Genomic DNA, 20,300 nt, shown 5'->3' on the forward strand with positions numbered 1-20,300 from the left:
TCACGAGCACTGTTACTTCCTAGAGTATCGTATCTCTTATTCATCACAGGTACTATCTTAACTCCTCATTATCGCCATGAAACTAGAGCCCTATTTGACCTGCCAAAATCCAGATCCAGATCCAGTTCCAATTCCTGTTTCGTTTACCTTAGTATTACATCCGTGAAGTCATCATTACATATCAATCGCACCGCCTCCCCCTCCCCGTCCCCTTTCCGGAGAAATCAACAAAAAGTCCAAAGACCACAACAACTCCAAGCAGCCTACACCGGACCAACCCGCCTACATGTCCAATCCAAAGCATTCCGCGTCCCCTTAATCCTCGTTAAGAATGCTATACCGCGAATACCTATTCCCTCCTAGCCCCTCCTCCGCAATCTTACCGCTGACATTTCTTCTCCACGTACCCGCGTCCCCGCTCCCTAGGTCGCCGTAATCGTTACCAGAAGAGACCTGGCGATTACCTCCTGTTTTCGCCGCTTTTTCTCCGAGCATGACGGGTGGCGTGGCAGGCTTCAGTTCGCCGTATGGTTTGGCGTAGAAATCGCCATCAGGCTGAATGGACGAGTCCCTATTGCGTGCACCGCCCGCACCGCCGCTCTTGGGCACGATCAAGCTACGGCGCCAGAACGACGGGGCTCGCGTTGGACTGGCCTTCTCGTCCACGATGTCCTGGCTACCGCTCACGCTGCGCGTGTTGTAGCTGACTTCCGAGAGCGGCTCGAACGCCGTCTTCCGTCTACTTGCAATATCTCTGCCTTGCACGACCTGCGGCTGCCCCTGGGGAGTCGGGTTCAAGCGCAGCGGATTCGGGCGCAGGTGACCCATGACGTCGATGGGGCTGCTGGGGATATCGTCGGCCTCGAGGTCGGACTCGTCGGGGCGCATCATGTCGTTATTCTCTCGGTCCGAGTCGTCGTCTGAGTCGTCGAAATTGTACCGTTGGTTCACGGCCTCATACTGCTGGGACTGGGACTGGGACTGGCGCGAGCGTTCGGCGATTTTGAGGGCGCGCTGCCGCTCTTGTGTGCGGTTGATGAGAGATTCGGAGGCGTACCATGCTTCGGTGAACTTGGCGATGCGGGTTGGCGAGGCGTTGGTGGGTTGGTGGGGAGAGGGGGTTGGGGCGATGGTGATGCTGCTCGGTCGAGATGAGGATGGCGATGCTGCGCCGGTCTCATGCAGCGGGACCTCGGTGTAGCTTGCGCGCTGGGCGACTCGTGGGGTAGACAGGCGTTTCAATTCCGCGACACTATTGCGGGGAGAGTTGCCCGGTGTGATATGATATTGTCTGCTAGGGAGGTCGCATCGCGAGTCGCGCTTCGACGAAGCGAAAGAGTCTCGGGAACCGGTGCGTGTGTGCATAAATGGGATGCTGGGTGGTCGCGAGAGGTCCTCGTACGGGACACCCGAGTTACGATAGCTTTCGAGAGGTGAATCAAGACGATTAGAGTCATCCGAGACCGCAGTGTAGCTAGTTGCGACAGACGACTTGTTCCGCTTGTGCTGTTTGACGCGAGAGGTAAGATGGTCTTCCAATGGGTTGAAGTCCGGTGGCATGTCAGCGATTCTTCGGAACATCAGACATAACCAGATCGATATGCAGAGCGAAACGACGTGTAGGCTACCAGCGCAGATGAGCGCGAAGTACTCGCTCTGAATAAGGTGGTCAGTAAGTTCGGGCGAAGCCGTGATAATGAGTTCCCACTCCTTGCCGTGGTTAACGACGGAGATGACACCGAAGGCGTATAGCGGTATAACTGCCAAGTCCGTGACACCGGCGAACATCTGATAAGCTGCTGACGAACCGGGTGGTCTTGACCCGGCGGGTCTTATGAGATGCCAAATTGCGTAGACACAACTAATAGCTACAACACCAGGCTAAATAGTATAGGTGAGTGAGTGAGGAATCCTAATATAAGCGAGTAAGGTACCTATGTAAGACGTACTGTAATTCTCATAACCCAAGAAGCGAGAGGATCAACATTAGAGATCAGTATCATGAGGACGAGTAAACAACCGCCTCCAATCATCTCCAGGATGCGAAGGAATAATTGAACATATCTCATGAACTTGATCCACCACTTCGTAGTGCTGCTCATAGGCTTGAACATTGAAGTGCGCCCAGTCGGCACGACATGCGCACTTGGATAGATTAGCCATAATAATCATCTAAGTTAACTAGTTGCGACTTACTCAGGATGTCGGTTGAAGGCTATGAATGGGCCTTTCTGCTTCTGTTTCTTAGGTTTCGGTTCCCAGCTTGCTCTTGTGATGGCCTTGGGATCGAATGGTTTCTCGGGGGATTGAGAGTCACGCCTTTCGGCATCGTACAAGTAGGGTTGTTGAGCGCCCATATCTACGGACGTCTCACTCTAGCTGGCGAGGCTGAGCGACATTTATTGATAGGTGAGGGCAGGATTGGATCGACAGTTTTAACTGGAATGTGTGATCTTATGACTGCGAAAAAGGCGGGAGCGCCATGATGTGGGGAAGAAAGAAGGTGGGATGTGATCTAGGTATGTAGGTATGTATACAATACAAATACAACATATGCAGGTACATAACGAAATGACGGGGTTGTGTATCGTGGGATGGGAACCTGGGAAGTTGCCGTTTCCACAGCAACGGGCGGTTAGAATAAATCCCATTGGAACTCGGCTGATATTTTCTTAGATTACGATGCGGCTTCGCGTCGGGTAATATTACAACGTTGCGCATTTTGAGCGATAATCATTTCGATTAGCCAACTCTTCGATTAGACACCTATATAAATAAATTATGTATGTGATGGATGTTATGTAGACTAAGACTAAAAGTTGGTGCTCGAGTCCGTCGATTTGTCAATCGGCAAACGGCCGCGGACGGCGATGTCGGACCTCGGAGCACCGAGAAGATAATCCAAAATTTCAATTCGACGTCATTTTACGAATTCTCGACCGCAGTGACTATTTTAATACAACACCTTATAATTTTAGAGATATGTGATAGCAATTATTATCTTTTATTAATATTATAAATCATGAGGCCTCTAGCAAACTCATGGCTCCGCACAACCTGTCGGCACAGAAGTTCTGCATCCCTTGCCACTAGAATATCACATTATTCGACCGCAAGTCGACATGATAGGCCCCTCCGAATGGCCGTAGTTGGCTCCGGTCCGGCCGGCTTCTATACGGCATACCGGGTCATGTCCAAGGTACCGAAAACCAAGGTTGACATGTTCGAAGCGTTGCCTGTGCCATATGGTCTAGTGAGATTCGGCGTTGCGCCAGATCATCCTGAAGTCAAGGTATGGATTAAATGTATTAACTATAATATCAATGTAATGAACTGTATTTGACAATTTATGAACATAGAACTGCCAAGAGAAATTCCAAGAAGTTGCAAGCTCTCCTAACTTTACATTTATTGGGAATGTCTCCATCGGTAATGCAGGCGGTCATTTTAGCAGCTGTACAATTCCGTTGGCTTCTATGATGCATCATTACGATGCTGTTGTATTTGCCTACGGTGCATCTAAAGATAAGCGTCTCGGAATCCCTGGTGAATCTGAGCTGCAGGGCATCTACTCGGCCCGCGAGTTTGTAGGCTGGTATAATGGTCTACCAGAATACGCGGACCTCGCACCGGATCTCACTAAAGGAGATGAGGCTGTTATCATTGGTCAAGGCAATGTTGCCCTTGACGTTGCCAGGATGCTCTTGGAGAATGTAGATATATTACGAAAGTCAGATATAACAGAGGCGGCTATCGAAACCCTATTAAAGAGCCGCATCAAGCGAGTTCACATTGTGGGAAGAAGGGGACCAATGCAGGTGCGTTTCAAAACATCGGCGAAGACTCTGGTTGAGTACTGATTATTCCCCTAGGCTGCTTTCACCATCAAGGAAATTCGAGAACTGATGAAACTTCACGGTGTTGCTTTCCACGACATCGATATGTCGCTCATCCCGGATGAGATTTCGAAGCTGCCCCGAGCTCGGCGAAGACTCATGGAAATATTGATGAAAGGCTCAACAGCCCGGTTGGAGGAGGCTGCTAAGTCATGGTCCTTGGACTTTTGCTTATCTCCAACTGAATTCCTCGGTCGACCCGATGGAAATATCGAAAGTACGGTATTTGAACGAACATCACTAGTGTCGCCTTTTGACCCGTCCTCGAGTGTTGTTGGCACTGGCGAGAAAGTAACAATACCCTCGTCTATAGCATTCCGTTCCATTGGTTATAAATCTGTTGCTCTTCCTGGATTTGAGGAGGCGGGCATTTCGTTTGATGATAGGAAGGGGATTATCGACAATGATGGAATGGGACGGGTATTGCGAGTAAAAGGTGACGAAGATAGCACTCAGCACCCATTGCATTTGCCTGGGGTTTATTGCGCTGGCTGGGTAAAGAGAGGCCCAACAGGTGTCATTGCGTCGACTATGGAGGACGCATTTTCTACTGGTGATGCAATCGCCTCTGATTGGAATTCTGATGCCCCATTCCTGAAAGGAGAAAGCAGCTCTGGCTGGGAAGCCTTACGGGCAGGGATAGAGCATGGTAAATGCAGGGTTATCCATTGGGACGACTGGCGGAAGATAGACAAGGCGGAAAGAGAGCGGGGTCTGCTATTAGGAAAAGAACGGGAGAAGTTCACGAGCACAAAGGATATGATATCTGCGGCTGGAAACTGAACTAAAGAGATACCCTCGCGGGCGATTGTAAATATTGTATTTATATACTTATATCCACTTACGAGCTCTTCAGCTTCTCTGTTAACTCGGGGACCTTGTCGAATAAATCACCGACTAATCCCACGTCTGCTACTTGGAATATCGGCGCCTCGGCGTCCTTGTTGATCGCTGCAATCACCTTGCTGTCCTTCATACCCGCCAGATGCTGGATGGCACCGGAAATTCCAACGGCAAGGTATAATTGAGGAGCAACCACCTTACCCGTTTGTCCAACCTGAAGACTGTTGTCGGCGTATCCGCTATCTACCGCGGCGCGAGAAGCACCGACTGCAGCGCCCAACGAGTCTGCAAGCGGTAGCATGATCTTATCGAAGTCCTCCTTCGATTTGAGACCTCTACCTCCGGAGACAACCCTACCAGCAGTCGCCAGGTCCGGCCTGTCTGATTTAGCTAGATCTTCAGAAACCCACTCCACCGAAATTTCCACGTTAGGGTCAACGCCATCTTCTATAGTTGCGGAACCGCCCTGTGCTTCGGCGGCGGGGAAGGCTGTGCCACGAATAGTAATAACTTTAATTGGATCGGAGGACTCAACGGTCGCAATGGCGTTGCCGGCGTAGATCGGGCGTACAAAGGTGTTCTCGTTTTCAATAGCAGTTATGTCTGATATTTGTTGGGAGTCGAGAAGTGCGGCGACCCGCGGTAATAAGCTCTTCCCAAAAGCAGTGTGTCCTGCGATGATATGAGTGTAGCCGCCCTTCTTGATATTCTCGACTAATAGCGGCGCAAAGTTCTCCGGGAGACCCTACAATTCAATGAACGTTAACTTCCAGCCTTATAACTCAATTGAATAGCAGATCCGTCCTCGCCTACCTTGTCGTAAGCAGCGTTGTCCACCGCGATTATCTTTTCGACGCCTTCTACTTTGGCCGCCTCCTCTGCTACGGGCTTAATGTTGCTTCCGGCGACGAATCCATGTATCGAGCCCCCAAGTTTTTTAGCGGCGGTGATTGCGCTCAAGGAACCGTGGTTGAGCTTCCCATCGCGCTGCTCTAGGACGGCCAATGATGACAATAATCTTCGAAGGGCCGAGGGGCTGTTGATGTTGAAAGGACTCGAAAGCGTAGAAGTAGAGCGCGGCACGCTGCCGACGCCTCTAAGAACTGTCCGGCTTGCTGTAGAGAAAAGCATTGTGTTTTGCGACTGAAGTTTGGCAAGTTTCTCGCGGCGGAAACCAGCCTACTACAATTCGTCTAAGCGTCTAAAGCGTCTAAGAACCTCGTCATGAATTCGGTTGTTCACGGCTTCCACCGAGGTAAGAATAGTGCATGTATTCGGACCCGATAGCGGAAGCCTATGCATGTATCTACCGTAAATATGTATAAATCGGGTCCAAGTTGCATTCAGCATAATACATATTAATAAGATAAGTCACGTGTCTTATGCTACTCTTATCATCTACCTTTCATATCAACGCTTGGACCAAGTACCTATCACCTATCACCCTACCAAAGTTGCCCAGCCTCTGCCAGCCAAATTCACTGCTTTCCCAGCTTTTGCCAGTTGGTTCCCTTTAGTCGCGCCAAATTATTTCTCCAAACACGCGGTCGACCCAGCTCATCGCATAGGACGCATAGGACGCATTCAATGAATTAATATCCATCAACGTCCTAGCAACCCGTCAAGGCGCATTCTTCAATTAAATTCTTTCCACTCATTAGTAAATCGTCGCAGCTAGAACTAAGACTGTTGCGATACGTCGCGTCAGTTTCTTTTTTCTTTTCGAATTTGATATAACTAATCACATACCAAAGTCTTCCCCCCCTTCGAACGTTGTTAGTTGGAAATTCGTATTTTCCTTCAAGATGGAAGGCGAACACGCCAACTACGGCTCACCAGCCAATGCAGCAACTCCGGGTAGTAACCCGATCCTAGCGCAGCCGCCCCTTCAGTCCAATGTGTCGGGTGCGCCTCAAGGCTCCGAAGGTAAGTTGAGACGGCAGTCATAGCCTCAGTATGTCGATGCTAATGCGCAAATCAGATGTGCAGATGTCCGAAATCCCCTCCGCAGACCCCGTCATTAAGCAAGATAGCACTACTCCTGCACCTGCTGGTACTTCAGACAACCCACTTGATGCCCCTTCTGCACCGCCTGCTGAAACTACCCTAGCTAAGGATGATGAGGAAATGGGCGACGCTCAGGCCGAGCCTCGGGATGGACGTCCCCAAGATAAGGACGTCGAAGATGCAGCCGCTGCCGGTGACGGTAGCGCTCAGGAGGTGAAGTCCAAGGAAAGCATCGAGAATGCCGCGCGCGAACATCTTATCTCCCAAACCCACGCAATCGTTCTACCTAGCTATAGTACCTGGTTCGACATGAACGCGATCCACAGCATCGAACGTAAAGCCCTCCCCGAATTTTTCAACAGTCGGAACCGAAGCAAGACCCCCGCCGTATACAAGGATTACCGCGATTTTATGATTAACACCTACCGGTTGAACCCCGTTGAGTACTTGACCGTGACTGCCTGTAGGCGAAACTTGGCTGGCGACGTTTGCGCCATCATGCGCGTCCACGCGTTTCTAGAGCAGTGGGGATTGATTAACTATCAAGTACTACCTAACTGTCTTTTATACAATAGTATCAACTTTCTAACAAGTTACAGGTTGATGCGGATCAACGCCCGTCTCAAGTCGGCCCGCCCTTCACGGGTCATTTTCAAGTCATCTGTGATACCCCTCGTGGGCTCCAACCCTGGCAACCCTCGGCCGATCCAATCGTACTCGAAGGCAAGAAGAATCAGGATACTGACCAAAAGCTCAATGCTGCTGCTACTGCTGCGGGCGAGCGAAACCTTGAGATTGGTCGCAACATCTACGAGGCTAACGCGAAAGGGGCGAAACTTAACAAGTCCGAGAACAAGACTAATGGCGAGGCCACCACCAATGGTGCAACATCCCCAGTAGCTGATGACAACCTGAGCAAACCCATCGCTAAGGTGCACTGCTACAACTGCGGAATCGACTGCACTCGACTCTACTATCATCTGCCGGAGGCCAATTCCACTAATAAGGCGAAGTGTGACCTGTGTTCCAGCTGTTTCGTGGAGGGCCGGATACCTGGAAATCAGTCCAATACCCAATTTGTCCAAATAGAGAACAAAACATATTCCTCTGTTCTCGATCGCGATGCCCCATGGACAGACGCCGAGGTTCTTCGACTTCTTGAGGCCTTGGAAAGATATGATGATGACTGGGCTGAGATCGCAGCGCACGTAGGCACGCGAACTCGGGAGGAATGTGTTTTACAATTCCTACAGTTAGACATTGAGGACAAGTATCTCGAAACGGAAGCCCCTATTCATGCTCCCACCGGTCTTGCTATGCTCGGAAAGCATGGCGGTCACCTTCCTTTTAGTCAGGCTGATAACCCAGTCATGTCTGTTATCGGATTCCTCGCTAGCCTTGCAGATCCTAAGACAACAGCTGCGGCAGCGAAGAAATCTGTGGAACAACTGCAAGAGGGCCTACGGAATAAGATTGAGGGCAATGATGCGGCTAAGGTTAATGGAAAAGGTAAGGGGAAGGAGGGTGACTCGATGGAAGTAGACGGCCACGAAGAAAATGCCGGTACTGCTGCGTCTGACTTGGCCAGCATACCGCTTGCTGCCATGGGCGCGCGTGCAGGCGGCCTAGCTTCGCACGAGGAGCGAGAGATGACGAGACTCCTCTCTGCCGCAGTAAACGTCACCCTACAAAAAATGGAGCTGAAGCTGAAGTATTTCGACGAGATGGAGGGTATTCTACAGGCAGAGCGACGCGAATTAGAGCGGGGCAGGCAACAACTCTTCCTTGACCGACTCGCCTTTAAGAAGCGGGTACGGGAAACGCAAGCAGGCCTTAGGTCGGCTAGCATGAACGGCGACGTTAAGTCCGACGGTAGCGGACTCACATTCACCTCGGCTCCTCCATTAAGTGCTGTCCAACCACTCGGTAGCGACGGTAATATCAAGAGCTACGAAGCCTAATTTATTTTTCCGATTGGGAGGGATTAACTCCGCGCTAAGCTGCGCAAGAGAACATTGTTGAATTTTTAATCGTGGCGAATTTAGGCATTCTAAAGGGACTTTGATTTTACTATTGTGAGCCGCCAGCTCCCGTGGGCGTCAACGGAATAGGGTTTCTCGCTATTTGCTTTTGCTTGGTTATCTTTTCTTTTCCCCTCTGAAAATAAAGTTCTCCTGCCCTCTGAATGAAAAAGAACATTCTTGGGGGGAGGGAAAGTAAGAGAATGGGAGAAGAAAGAAGAGGGTATAGTGTCTTGCACTTGCATAGTGACGGTGAAGACCCCCGTGTATACTACGAGTACTACAAACTGCTACTCATAAATGGGACCCGTCTATGGGAAATGGAAAAGAGAAAGAGATACATAGTAATGAATTCCTAGATGATGCAAGTGGTCCATGGGTATTGCATGTGTATATTTCTTTAAGAGGGTTTAACTAACTGCTAACTGGCAATCCTCTAATATCTCCTACCAAGGTATTCACACATCGCTTAAGACATCCCTATACGTAGGCAGATAGACTACTATGCCATGCCGCCCCCGTCACATCCAAACCAACTTCTTAGTCCTTAGCATTCGAATCCTCCGCAACTATTCTCCCTCCCGTAACCTCCCACTCGCTATAATACTCAATATGATCCCTCCAATTCGCACCTAGATCCACCAACCCCGACCGCCTTCCCATCTCCGGCCCCCCTTCCCCTTTCTTCTCATGTCCACGCTCTTGCTCGTCCTCTTCTTCCGCTTCCGCCTTCACCCTGCCCCTCCCATCATGCACCACCCTCCACAGCCGCGCCTCCTCTCTTCCCGCGGCCTGCGCGTCGGCGTGCTCCGCATCCGCCCATAGTTGGTGCTCCGTGCGGATGCGGGCGCGCAGGGCGTCTCGCGAGCGTGCGGTTGCGGTGCGGTCGTAAGTTGCTGTGTAGGTGAGGGCTTCGTGGAGGTCTTGGGCTAGGGCTGGGGAGTCTTCTTCTTCTTCTTCTTCTTCTGGGGGGTCTTTCATGGGTATATCGGAATCGGAGTCAGTGTCGGGAGCTGAGTCTGAGAATGAGTGCTCGGAGGAACTAGAGGATATTTCGGGGAGGTCGGCGGGGAATTCTTGCGTTGGATGGGAGAAGGGGCGTGTGGTGGGGGGGAAGCCTAGGGTGGCTTCGACTTCGTCGTAGGGCATTGGGGGGGACTCGGAGGTGGATGAGGTGTCTGTTTTATTATCGCCTATTTCGGAGGGGGCGTTGGGTTCTTCTTCACGTTCGCTTACGTCGCTTTCAGATACGTCTTCAGCTTCGGCGTCGAGATCTTCTTCATCGTGTTCGTTATTAGATAAATACTCCTGATCTGTCATTCCTAATACATCTTCACTTTCATCGTCTTGCTCGTCATCGTACACATCAAGCCGTAGCCTGCGTGCAGCTCGTGCCCAGAATTTACGGCTGTTCTCGGTCATGCCGACTGATGCTACGGCGGCCTGCACGTCTTTAATCTTAACGAGGCCCCCCGTACGGTTGCGGCGGTCCCCGGCACGCTTTGCGCGCACCCGGGAGCTCGCTACGTAGAGCGTTGCGCTCACGAGGCGCCGTGTAACGCTTAACGCTAACGAGTGAAAGTCGGCGAGCGCCGTGGCTCGGATCGAAGGCGGCTCCTCCGATATGCCGCGCCAGTTACCGTCCGGGACCACGGACGAGTTCATGAAGACGCGCTCTGAGAGCCGTAGCCAGTTGCGCAGGATGAAAAGCTCTGCAAAAGGGGGAAGGTGGTTTGTCTCTGCCATCGCGCTATTGCCGTTGTTATTACTGCGGCTGCTGTTGGCACGCTGCTGGTGTTCGAGCAGCCGTGCTAGTTGCGACGTAACTAGCCACCGACCCTGCCAGCGCTTCTGCTCCAGCGCCGTCTCGTGCCTCTCGCATCGTAGCGCGATGCCATCCGCCGCCTGCTCCAACGCCGCGCACAATTCCGTACTAAGCTCTACCGCGGCAGGGACATCGACAGGGCGTAACGCCCGCTGTCTCTTACCGTCATTCTCGCGGTGAGCACGCTCCGCCCCATCAAGCAGCACCAAGTACTGCTGGACTTCGAGAGGGCTCTTAGTGCCGACCCTTGCCGCGATGCCAGCAATGTTATCGCGCCCTAAGCGGGCCAGAGCCGAGAAGAAGACGTGCTTCTCGGAAGGTGTCCACGACACGATGCCGATCTGAGCCGGCGCTAGGTCCAGGGGTTCGTCTCGGATGATTCCCGCCGCGGCATCGCAAATTTCTTCGTTAAGAATGTTGAGATACTGCGAGTTGAAGACTCCCTTTTGACGCTTAGGCGGCGATACTATAGGGGATGGTTCTACTGTCTTGAGACGGCGTTTGCGTATACTTTCCCCGAGGCGAGGTGAGGGCAGGGACGGAGGCTGAGGAGGCTGACCGTCGGATTCACTGCTGGCGGGGCGGTACTCGGGGTCGTCATCTGAATCCATATCTGGGTTGGTAGGTTATAGCTGTGAACTACAAATCTACCTAATTAAGGCTGTTGTAAGTCGACCCTTATGATCTCTAATAGGGGGCGATGCATAGGATGTATATATGCAATTATCCGTATTTTTGAGAAGTTGGTGGAGATATCACTCCTATTTTCATAAACTATGAGGCCTTCTTGAGAATCATAGGCATGCATCAATATACTTCTAAGATATTCCCTTAATATCTTAGGTTCTTTAGGTTTAATTTGAGATTTTGTTGAGCTTCTGCGTTGATATGTAGATGTAAAGACTGGATGGTGTGAAGTTCCAAGGTTTTTTTTTTTGTTAAGATGCTAAGTCTGCATAACTTGTTATTTGATATGCACATGCTAACATGTTCCTAAACGTTCTAAGAAAATATATGCTTAATTACATATGCAGTTCCACCTAAAAGTCTTGAATGGTTCAAAGGCAACTTTAGAACTTAAGAACTTAAGAACTTAAGACTTTAGGCCTCGAAATCTTGTCTCAAACATCTATCGCACCAGTCGTTGTGCAGATATGCCATGCTACCTCTGACCACGAGATGGCTATTCTCAGTGAGACCCGTACGACGGTTTTCGCTAACGGGATGCTATCGATACAATTTTTCTACGTCCCTAACAGCCCGTGCAGCTGAGATTCCTAACACTCCTAACACTCCTAATCCGTTCCAAGGTATTCGCCTCCGTGATTATCAAGAAGAATGTATTCAATCTGTCTTGAATTCACTCAAAAATGGACATAAGCGATTAGGAATATCGTTGGCTACCGGCTCCGGGAAAACTGTCATATTCACTCAGCTGATTGATCGGATCAAGAACGACTCAAATGAAGCCAGCCAGACGCTGATCCTGGCTCACAGGCGAGAACTTGTCGAACAAGCAGCTCGCCACTGCACCTCTGCTTATCCGCACAAAACGGTAGAAATAGAAATGGGCAACATACGTGCCTCGGGAACTGCAGATATCACCATCGCTAGTATACAGAGTATCAACTCTAGTGATCGCATCAGCAAGTTCGATCCTAGACGGTTTAAGCTCGTGCTTGTCGACGAAGCACACCATATAGTTGCGCCTGGGTACTTGAGGACTCTGGAGCACTTCGGCCTCGATCAAAAGAGACACGACTCGCCAGCACTTGTCGGCGTATCTGCGACTCTTTCTCGGACCGATGGCCTTCGGTTGGGCGCTGCAATCGATGAGATAGTTTATCATAAAGACTATGTCGATATGATAGGGGATAAATGGTTGTCAGACGTCGTTTTTACTACGGTCGAGTCGACTGCCGATGTCTCAAAGGTCGGAACCGGCAGCAGCGGAGACTTTCAAACTCGTGAATTGTCTAAGGTGGTAAACACAAAACAAGTGAACGAAATTACTGTTCGCAGTTGGCTTGCAAAGGCTCCAGGGAGGAAGTCGACCTTGGTTTTCTGCGTGGATCTTTCACATGTCGATGGATTGACCGAAACATTCCGCCGGTTTGGTATTGATGCTAGGTTCGTGACGGGAGATACTCCAAAAGTCGAAAGAGGCAAAATCCTTGATGCTTTTCGACGCCAAGAATTCCCGGTGCTTGTCAACTGCGGCGTCTTTACTGAAGGAACCGATATTCCTAATATTGACTGCGTTGTTCTCGCGCGACCGACTCGCTCCCGCAATCTATTGGTGCAGATGATAGGAAGAGGCATGCGGCTTCATCCAGACAAGACCGATTGCCATATCATTGACATGGTTTCGAGTCTGTCCATCGGCATAGTGACGACACCTACTTTATTCGGCCTCGACCCGTCTGAGTTGGTAGAGAAAGCAACCGTGAACGATATGGAACGCTTAAAGAGCAGCAGAGAAACTCAGGACGTTAAGATTTCTCGCAATATTAATTTTGTAGAGTATGATTCGGTCTTCGACTTAATCGCAGATACATCCGGCGAGAGGCATATTCGGGCAATCAGTCATAATGCGTGGGTTCAAGTTGGACCGAACAAGTGGGTGCTATGCGGCTCGGGCGGAAACTATATCCGATTGGAAAAGGAGAATAATTCAGAAAATAGAGAGGACGAATTTGTAGCCTGGGAAGTCCGGGCTCTTCCCGCAGGTGTATCGAAGTCTCGATATGCTTCACCTCGGCGGTTACTCACGACATCTACCTTCGCCGATGCCGTTCACGGGTGTGACAAATACGCATCTGATCAGTATCCCCGTCTTCTTATCTCGAGAAAAGAGCGCTGGCGTAACGGACCACCTACAGATGGCCAACTGGACTTTCTAAACAGGTTACGTGGGGAGAATGATAAATTAACAGAAACCGATATCACAAAAGGCAAGGCCGCAGATATGATAACTAAAATACGTCACGGCGCCCGAGGTCGCTTTGCTGCCCTTGACGCTGACCGAAGACGAAAGGAGAAGCGTGAGAGTTTAGGGCGGGAGAAAGAAAGGATGATGAATATTCGGGAACTGGTGTCTGTTGGACCTCTATCAGCCTGAACCCGTAATTACTACCTACCTCCTATATATACCTATACACTTCAATCACAATCATCCCAACTCGAACAGCATCTAACAATGCGTCAGTCATTATGTATCCTTCAAGCAAGTCTCTCAATAGTCATGGGCATTAGGTCAATATGAATTAATACTTACCAGATAGTCATGTATCTGTTCAATGACCCCTACTAATTCACATCCACGGTTTGTGGCGTACACCAGACCTGAAGTCACTTTCTCAGGTGGAGTTTGCCATCGAGCTCTTGACAGACTCTATATTATATATAAATAATCTATTCAACATGTTGCTTTCCTTCTCCCGTACTTAGTATACGCCTCTTGTTTTAGTCCTAAAATTAACAAGCGCACAACCACAATGGGAAAAAAGGACAACAATGCCATTAGGCGTCAAGACCAACACCCACCGCGGTATACTCTAAACCCTTTTCTCGTGGCTATGGGGTTTATGAATCCTTTACGCGCTCATCCGCCATCAAGACACCCAAGGACACTATGGCCTGAACCTATGCACCTGCCTCGAACTACGAGCAGGCAGGTAAAAGAAGGCTTGGACACTATAAATGTCAAGGACGATATACCGAATAGCGCACAAACAGAAACTACTATAGACTCAAACAATAGTCCCAGCGGCGGGTCTCCTATTTGCCACAATGCCCCTTCTAAGGATACCCCTCCACCACTGCATCATTACAACTCTTCTAGCCTACGTGCCGCCGATTGGAGATCATTCCCGCCAGAAGTTGTTCCAAGGTTTGATCTGGCAAGCTCTACAACACTACCTGAGGAAAAATTACCGGATATTGAAAGACTTACTAACAAGTATATTACACAGTCCGTAACTTTTCGAAGGTGGGTGGAACAGAAGAACAAGGAACTAGACTCGCTTGGCAGTATGGAACAACATCACGAGAAGATCGAAGACGAAGTATTGGCCGATGGTACGCTAACTAAAGCCGAGAAAAGACAAGAAGGCATTCACGAAATCCAAGAGACCTATGCTGCACTTGTGGATATCGAGACCATCGAAGCTGAAGTATCCGCCCGCCGTCATGCTTCAGAAACCTTACAGCGTCAGCGAAGATTGCCGTTGACAGCAGTTAAGCGCCTGTTGGGATCGGATGGATCATCATTCAATAATTCTGGCGTGCCCAAAGAGAAGCACTTATACATCGTCGGCTCGCCCCAAAATTTGGTCAGACTTCCTTTCGACCAGGCCGTAGATGCTGGTCTTGAAGTTATTCATCCTCCTAGACAGCATGCGTCTCCAGATTTACCTGGCACTCTTCAAACGCTGTCGCCTCCCCCACAAGAATCTACATCGGGCGCGCCCTCCTCCTTTGGGCCCTCTACGAGTCCAAGACGCAACCTCCATATTCCAGAATGGTTCGAGCATTTCAAAATGCCCCTAAAAGGAAGAAATCGCGAAGCTAGATGGAACGATCTAATGAACCGTATCTACACGCTGGAGACAAAAATCAGACATGATAGCAACGACGAAGCATCGGGAAGGTCGCCCTGGGACAAGAAGTGGCACGAACCTAGCAACAAGTGGCCCTTCGCCCACCGGCGGGAGCACGGCGGCTGGTGGAAATGCAGATCCGGCCGCGACGCCCCGGAGGCAGAGAAGAAATGCGGGTTATGTCACGGTCAGACCGAAGCCCCGGGGCAGACGGCGAAAAAACGCAGCGCAAAGGAGAAACTCGACGAGCTCCAGAGCGCTATAGATGAGGCGATGGCCGTAGTTGGCGAGAGCGATAAGGCTATTGCATTGGAGATGCTGCGCTAAGGAAATACCTTCCCTCAGGGTGGAGGATGGTGTTATTATGTAGCGTCATCTAATGGCGTGGAAGTAATGGGTGATGCTCCTTCGTTGTCGGTTTTGTATATGAAGCCTCCGCTAGGAAAGGACTGGCTATGACTTCATAACATCACCTAGGCTCTCTTATTGCCAATGTCGTTTTTGGCGTTTGAGGGTATCATAATGGCGCTGGCGAATTTCTATTTCCATGGCAGCATAGGTCTATTATTGGTGTCTAGGGGTAGGATACTGGCGTAGATATGGTTGGCCTTGGGAGATACGGATATTAGTAGACGTATATTTTAGATGGTATACTAATTTGCACCTCGCTTCACTTAGAAACATAGGATTCATTATGAAATGATGCTAAATTAGGCGTATACTCTTAAAGTACCGTGTTATCATATGATCAAGTTGATAATATTAGACGACAGTGTTTCATAACTAAATAGTACCTATTCCGCTTCGTAGTTGGATAAATATTCCTAAGGGTATTATAGGCAAAGTTTTCGGTACGAGTCAATAGGTAATGGTCTGAGTTTTGCTGTTAAGCTCGCAGCTCGCATAGTACTCCTTAATTTATTGAACGTATTAACAGGATCTTTAGGCTTATGAGTTGCATCTAGTATTAATAAGTACCTATATAGAGAAATATTTTGAAGTGAGTAAAGCTAAGATAGTAAGGTCCGAGTGGTTTATCTTCAGTCGAACCCCGTATAGGCAAGTATGCATACAATGAAGTTATTTGATTTGCGACCGCTTGACATGCGCTAAATTACATAATATATCCATAGTATCTTCTAGTGGCCACTGGCTGATAACGGTTTTTAACGGTTTTAACCTATCTGGGCAATCGTTACCTCCGCTGTCCCGCAGCCGTGGTTATGGTTAGAGCGAGAGGGCAGCTTAGCAAGCGATGATGTATTTCGACAAAATACGCTCGAGCTCTAACTCCAGTCTCCAATTACTAAGGCTAAGGCGATAATCGAAGTTATCGTCTAGATTTTCAGGCAAGGCAACGGCCATTCTTAGGAATTATTTTCCCCAAGGCCTATTCGCCATAATATCTGTATTATTTTAGTCACCACTTCCTTTTTTTTCTTTCTTAATCACAGACTGGTGGGAACCTTTCTGCAAGTGCAAACTTGCAAACTTGCATTGTACTAAACCTCCGGTCTTCCCCCGGCTATATCACCGTCGCCTCGACAAATTTTCCCCTTATAACCTTTTCGACGATGCTATGTCGACAACGCCTATCACGGCAGCTCGTCGTGAGGGGTCCATCGAGTTTTGCATCGAGGCTCCGACCCTCTTTAGCATCACGTCATTACTCAATAAATAATACTAGTAACTCGACCGAATCCACGATCGCATACTCAAGACAGACGATAGCCTCAAGGCATAACGCTTTACTAAGAACAAACTTTTCTACCTCGTCCATTACTAGGAAAGATAAAAAAGACAATGGCTTTTTCGATGGGTCCGTAGAGCCGTTGTCGGAAGAAGAGGCGAAGGCGAATTCGGAGAAGAAGACGGAGGAATCCAAAGATGAAGTGAGCGAAGCCAAAAGCTCCAATGCAGACTCTCCGCCGTCCGGCAAGAACCAGGGTGGTCAAGGTGAATCGCAGGATGGCAAGGCAAGCAGCGCGGCAGGGGGCGCATCGTCCGGGTCTGGTAGTGATGCGCCTGGAGACGGAGGTCGAAGAGGTCGAAGGTCGGGAGCCGACAAAGCTCTACAGAAACCCGTCGTACCCGACGTATATCCCCAAGTTATGGCCATACCAATAGCGAAGCGACCTCTATTCCCAGGTTTCTACAAGGCGATCACGATTAAGGATCCGAATGTCTCAGCTGCAATAATGGAAATGATTAAGCGAGGTCAACCTTACGTTGGCGCATTCTTATTTAAAGATGAGAATGCCGACGAGGATGTAATTAGGGACCCGTCTGATGTCTACGATACTGGTGTTTTTGCGCAGGTCACGAGCGCCTTCCCGGTACACGGAGAACAAAACAGCCTCACAGCTATCCTATACCCTCATCGCCGAATAAAGCTATCCACTCTCATACCCCCCGGTACTAGCGAGCCTAAGAAGGCTGATCCTGAAACTGAACCTACGCCTGAGCCAATACCACCCAAAACAGAAGAAGAACCGCAGCAAGAAAAGAAGGGCGACGTGGTCGCAAGCTTCGAGGAGAGCGCTGTCGCCCCGAAGTCTGATTCTGCGACGGAGAAATATGAGCCAACATCATTCCTACGAAAGTATCCAGTCAGCCTTGTAAACGTGGATAACCTATCTGAAGAGCCGTTTGATCCAAAGAGTCCTGTCATTCGAGCGGTGACAAACGAAATCGTAAATGTTTTCAAGGAAGTCGCTTCAATGAACAGCTTATTTAGAGATCAAATATCAACTTTCTCTATGAGTCAATCGACAGGAAATGTTATGGCAGAGCCGGCAAAGCTAGCTGATTTTGCTGCGGCGGTATCTGCTGGGGAGCCCGCAGAACTACAAGAAGTCCTTGCTAGCCTCAACGTCGAGGAACGAATGCAAAAGGCTTTGGTCGTACTGAAGAAAGAACTGATGAATGCCCAGCTTCAATCAAAGATCACTAAGGATGTAGAACAGAAGATTACGAAGCGGCAGCGGGAATACTGGCTGATGGAACAGATGAAAGGCATTCGCCGTGAACTAGGTATCGAGTCCGATGGTAAGGATAAACTGGTAGAGAAGTTCAAGGAGAAGGCCGACAAGCTAGCGATGCCCGAAGGCGTCCGGAAAGTGTTTGACGACGAAATTAACAAGCTCGCTCATCTCGAACCTGCCGCCTCCGAATTTAACGTAACGAGGAACTATCTGGACTGGTTGACACAGATCCCCTGGGGACAACGGAGCGCAGAAAATTTTGGAATTCAGAATGCGATGAAAGTACTGGACGAGGATCATTACGGCTTGAAAGACGTCAAGGATCGTATCCTAGAGTTCATCGCAGTTGGTAAGCTCCGAGGTACTGTCGAGGGTAAGATCTTATGTTTCGTGGGACCTCCTGGCGTTGGCAAGACCAGCATAGGCAAGTCAATTGCCAGGGCTCTGAACCGACAGTACTACAGATTCAGCGTGGGAGGCCTCACAGATGTGGCTGAAATAAAAGGTCATCGACGGACGTACGTCGGTGCACTACCTGGACGAGTCATCCAAGCTTTAAAGAAGTGTCAAACTGAGAACCCTCTGATATTAATTGACGAGATTGACAAAATTGGCCGGGGTTATCAAGGCGACCCTTCGTCGGCTCTACTAGAACTACTCGACCCAGAACAGAATAGTTCTTTCCTAGACCACTACATGGATGTTCCCGTCGATCTTTCCAAAGTGCTGTTTGTCTGCACAGCAAATATGACCGACACTATTCCGAGACCTCTACTGGACCGTATGGAAGTCATCAGACTCTCAGGGTACGTTTCGGACGAGAAGAGAGCAATTGCGGACCGATACCTAGCACCTGCAGCTAAGGAACTAGCCGGGTTGAAGGGTGCAGACGTTGCTCTAACAGATGATGCTATCGACGAGTTGATTAAGTCATACTGCCGCGAGTCGGGTGTTCGGAACTTAAAGAAGCAGATCGAGAAGGTCTACCGAAAGTCGGCCCTGAAGATCGTTCAAGAACTCGGGGAGGATGTTCTTCCTGAGTCAGCGGCTCTGACAGAAGATGGAAAAGCCGCTCTAGAAGAATCAGAAAAGGAAAAGGAAAAGGAAAAAGAGAACCACGATCCTACTTCTCCCGAAGCCTCTGAGAAAGAAACCACAGAGAAGCCTCGCGTACCCTTAAAAGTACCTGACTCGGTTCACGTCGAGATTAACAAGGAGAACCTCAAGGACTATGTCGGTCCTCCGATATTCACCTCTGATCGTCTATATGATGTGACGCCACCTGGTGTTGCGATGGGTCTTGCATGGACCCAGCTAGGCGGTTCCGCGATGTACATAGAATCCATTCTCCAGTCTGCATTAAGACCTAGTAGTCGTGCGGGTTTGGAAATCACGGGCAACCTAAAGACGGTGATGAAAGAGTCCTCTACGATTGCTTATTCTTTCGCTAAGGCGTATATGGCGAAGGAATTTCCGGATAACCACTTCTATGACAAGGCTAAGATTCACTTGCACGTGCCCGAAGGGGCAGTGCAAAAGGACGGACCATCGGCCGGCGTGACCATGGCGACATCGCTCTTATCATTGGCATTGGAGACGCCTGTCGACCCCACGATTGCTATGACCGGGGAGCTTACGTTGACTGGAAAGGTCCTCAGGATAGGGGGCCTGCGGGAGAAGACGGTCGCGGCGAGGCGGGCTGGTTGCAAGATGATCATCTTCCCAGACGACAATATATCCGACTGGCTAGAACTTCCAGAGGTGGGTGCTACTAACCTGAATAACATTCCGATGCGACGGTCTAGGCTAACATTATTGTGCAGAACATCAAGAAGGGTATTGAGGGCCGTCCAGCCAGCTGGTACGGCGAGATATTCGAGCTCGTCTTCCCCAACCTGGACAAGGAGCAAGCGAATCGATGCAAGATCTGCGAATGGAAGAAGGAGCACGACGCTAAATCCGAGAGCGACAAGGACGAATAGGAGACGATACGGAGGATGGAGTGACGGGGACACTCCCCATAGCCCCTTCGTCAACTTGCATATTTTCCATAGACTTTACAGTAATGCATTTGCGGGATTGGGCCATCAGATAGGCGTTCAGGCGGCAATACGACGACTCGA

At 49.7% G+C, this 20,300-nt stretch overlaps 8 protein-coding genes across 8 annotated transcripts; 5 read left to right on the top strand and 3 right to left on the bottom strand.

The window, feature by feature from the left end:
• Positions 1 to 16: 16 nt before the first annotated feature.
• On the bottom strand, positions 17 to 2,783 carry F4817DRAFT_324355 (uncharacterized protein). Its single transcript, XM_049301631.1, has 3 exons — positions 2,197 to 2,783; positions 1,950 to 2,145; positions 17 to 1,881 (listed from the first exon to the last, which is right to left on the bottom strand). Exons 1-3 carry the CDS (start codon positions 2,355 to 2,357, stop codon positions 316 to 318), a joined length of 1,923 nt encoding a protein of 640 aa, XP_049163116.1. The 5' UTR covers positions 2,358 to 2,783; the 3' UTR covers positions 17 to 315.
• A 356-nt stretch (positions 2,784 to 3,139) lies between these two features.
• On the top strand, positions 3,140 to 4,679 carry F4817DRAFT_311643 (FAD/NAD(P)-binding domain-containing protein; the record flags this gene model as incomplete). The annotated part of the gene is made up of 3 exons (XM_049300019.1): positions 3,140 to 3,292; positions 3,360 to 3,818; positions 3,873 to 4,679. 3 exons carry the CDS (start codon positions 3,140 to 3,142, stop codon positions 4,677 to 4,679), a joined length of 1,419 nt encoding a protein of 472 aa, XP_049163117.1.
• On the bottom strand, positions 4,674 to 5,979 carry F4817DRAFT_324357 (electron transfer flavoprotein, alpha subunit). The gene is made up of 2 exons (XM_049301632.1): positions 5,553 to 5,979; positions 4,674 to 5,484 (listed from the first exon to the last, which is right to left on the bottom strand). The coding sequence occupies exons 1-2, from the start codon at positions 5,868 to 5,870 to the stop codon at positions 4,738 to 4,740; spliced, it is 1,065 nt and encodes a 354-aa protein (XP_049163118.1). The 5' UTR covers positions 5,871 to 5,979; the 3' UTR covers positions 4,674 to 4,737.
• A 212-nt stretch (positions 5,980 to 6,191) lies between these two features.
• Positions 6,192 to 9,222, top strand: F4817DRAFT_324359 (SWIRM-domain-containing protein). Its single transcript, XM_049301633.1, has 3 exons — positions 6,192 to 6,665; positions 6,721 to 7,292; positions 7,346 to 9,222. The coding sequence occupies exons 1-3, from the start codon at positions 6,545 to 6,547 to the stop codon at positions 8,705 to 8,707; spliced, it is 2,055 nt and encodes a 684-aa protein (XP_049163119.1). The 5' UTR covers positions 6,192 to 6,544; the 3' UTR covers positions 8,708 to 9,222.
• Positions 9,161 to 11,505, bottom strand: F4817DRAFT_365799 (uncharacterized protein). Its single transcript, XM_049306911.1, has one exon. It carries the CDS (start codon positions 11,201 to 11,203, stop codon positions 9,308 to 9,310), a length of 1,896 nt encoding a protein of 631 aa, XP_049163120.1. The 5' UTR covers positions 11,204 to 11,505; the 3' UTR covers positions 9,161 to 9,307.
• A 266-nt stretch (positions 11,506 to 11,771) lies between these two features.
• On the top strand, positions 11,772 to 13,713 carry F4817DRAFT_355942 (P-loop containing nucleoside triphosphate hydrolase protein; the record flags this gene model as incomplete). The annotated part of the gene is made up of 2 exons (XM_049305724.1): positions 11,772 to 11,784; positions 11,852 to 13,713. The coding sequence occupies 2 exons, from the start codon at positions 11,772 to 11,774 to the stop codon at positions 13,711 to 13,713; spliced, it is 1,875 nt and encodes a 624-aa protein (XP_049163121.1).
• A 188-nt stretch (positions 13,714 to 13,901) lies between these two features.
• F4817DRAFT_129754 (uncharacterized protein) lies at positions 13,902 to 15,936 on the top strand. Its single transcript, XM_049297731.1, has one exon. It carries the CDS (start codon positions 14,090 to 14,092, stop codon positions 15,518 to 15,520), a length of 1,431 nt encoding a protein of 476 aa, XP_049163122.1. The 5' UTR covers positions 13,902 to 14,089; the 3' UTR covers positions 15,521 to 15,936.
• Positions 15,937 to 16,767: 831 nt separating this feature from the next.
• On the top strand, positions 16,768 to 20,159 carry F4817DRAFT_311649 (ATP-dependent protease La; the record flags this gene model as incomplete). The annotated part of the gene is made up of 2 exons (XM_049300020.1): positions 16,768 to 19,938; positions 20,001 to 20,159. The coding sequence occupies 2 exons, from the start codon at positions 16,768 to 16,770 to the stop codon at positions 20,157 to 20,159; spliced, it is 3,330 nt and encodes a 1,109-aa protein (XP_049163123.1).
• Between the last annotated feature and the right edge of the window lie 141 nt (positions 20,160 to 20,300).

This window comes from Daldinia loculata (assembly GCF_022478755.1).
Source record: "Daldinia loculata strain CBS 113971 unplaced genomic scaffold F4817scaffold_3, whole genome shotgun sequence".
Classification (NCBI taxonomy): Eukaryota; Fungi; Ascomycota; class Sordariomycetes; order Xylariales; family Hypoxylaceae; genus Daldinia; species Daldinia loculata.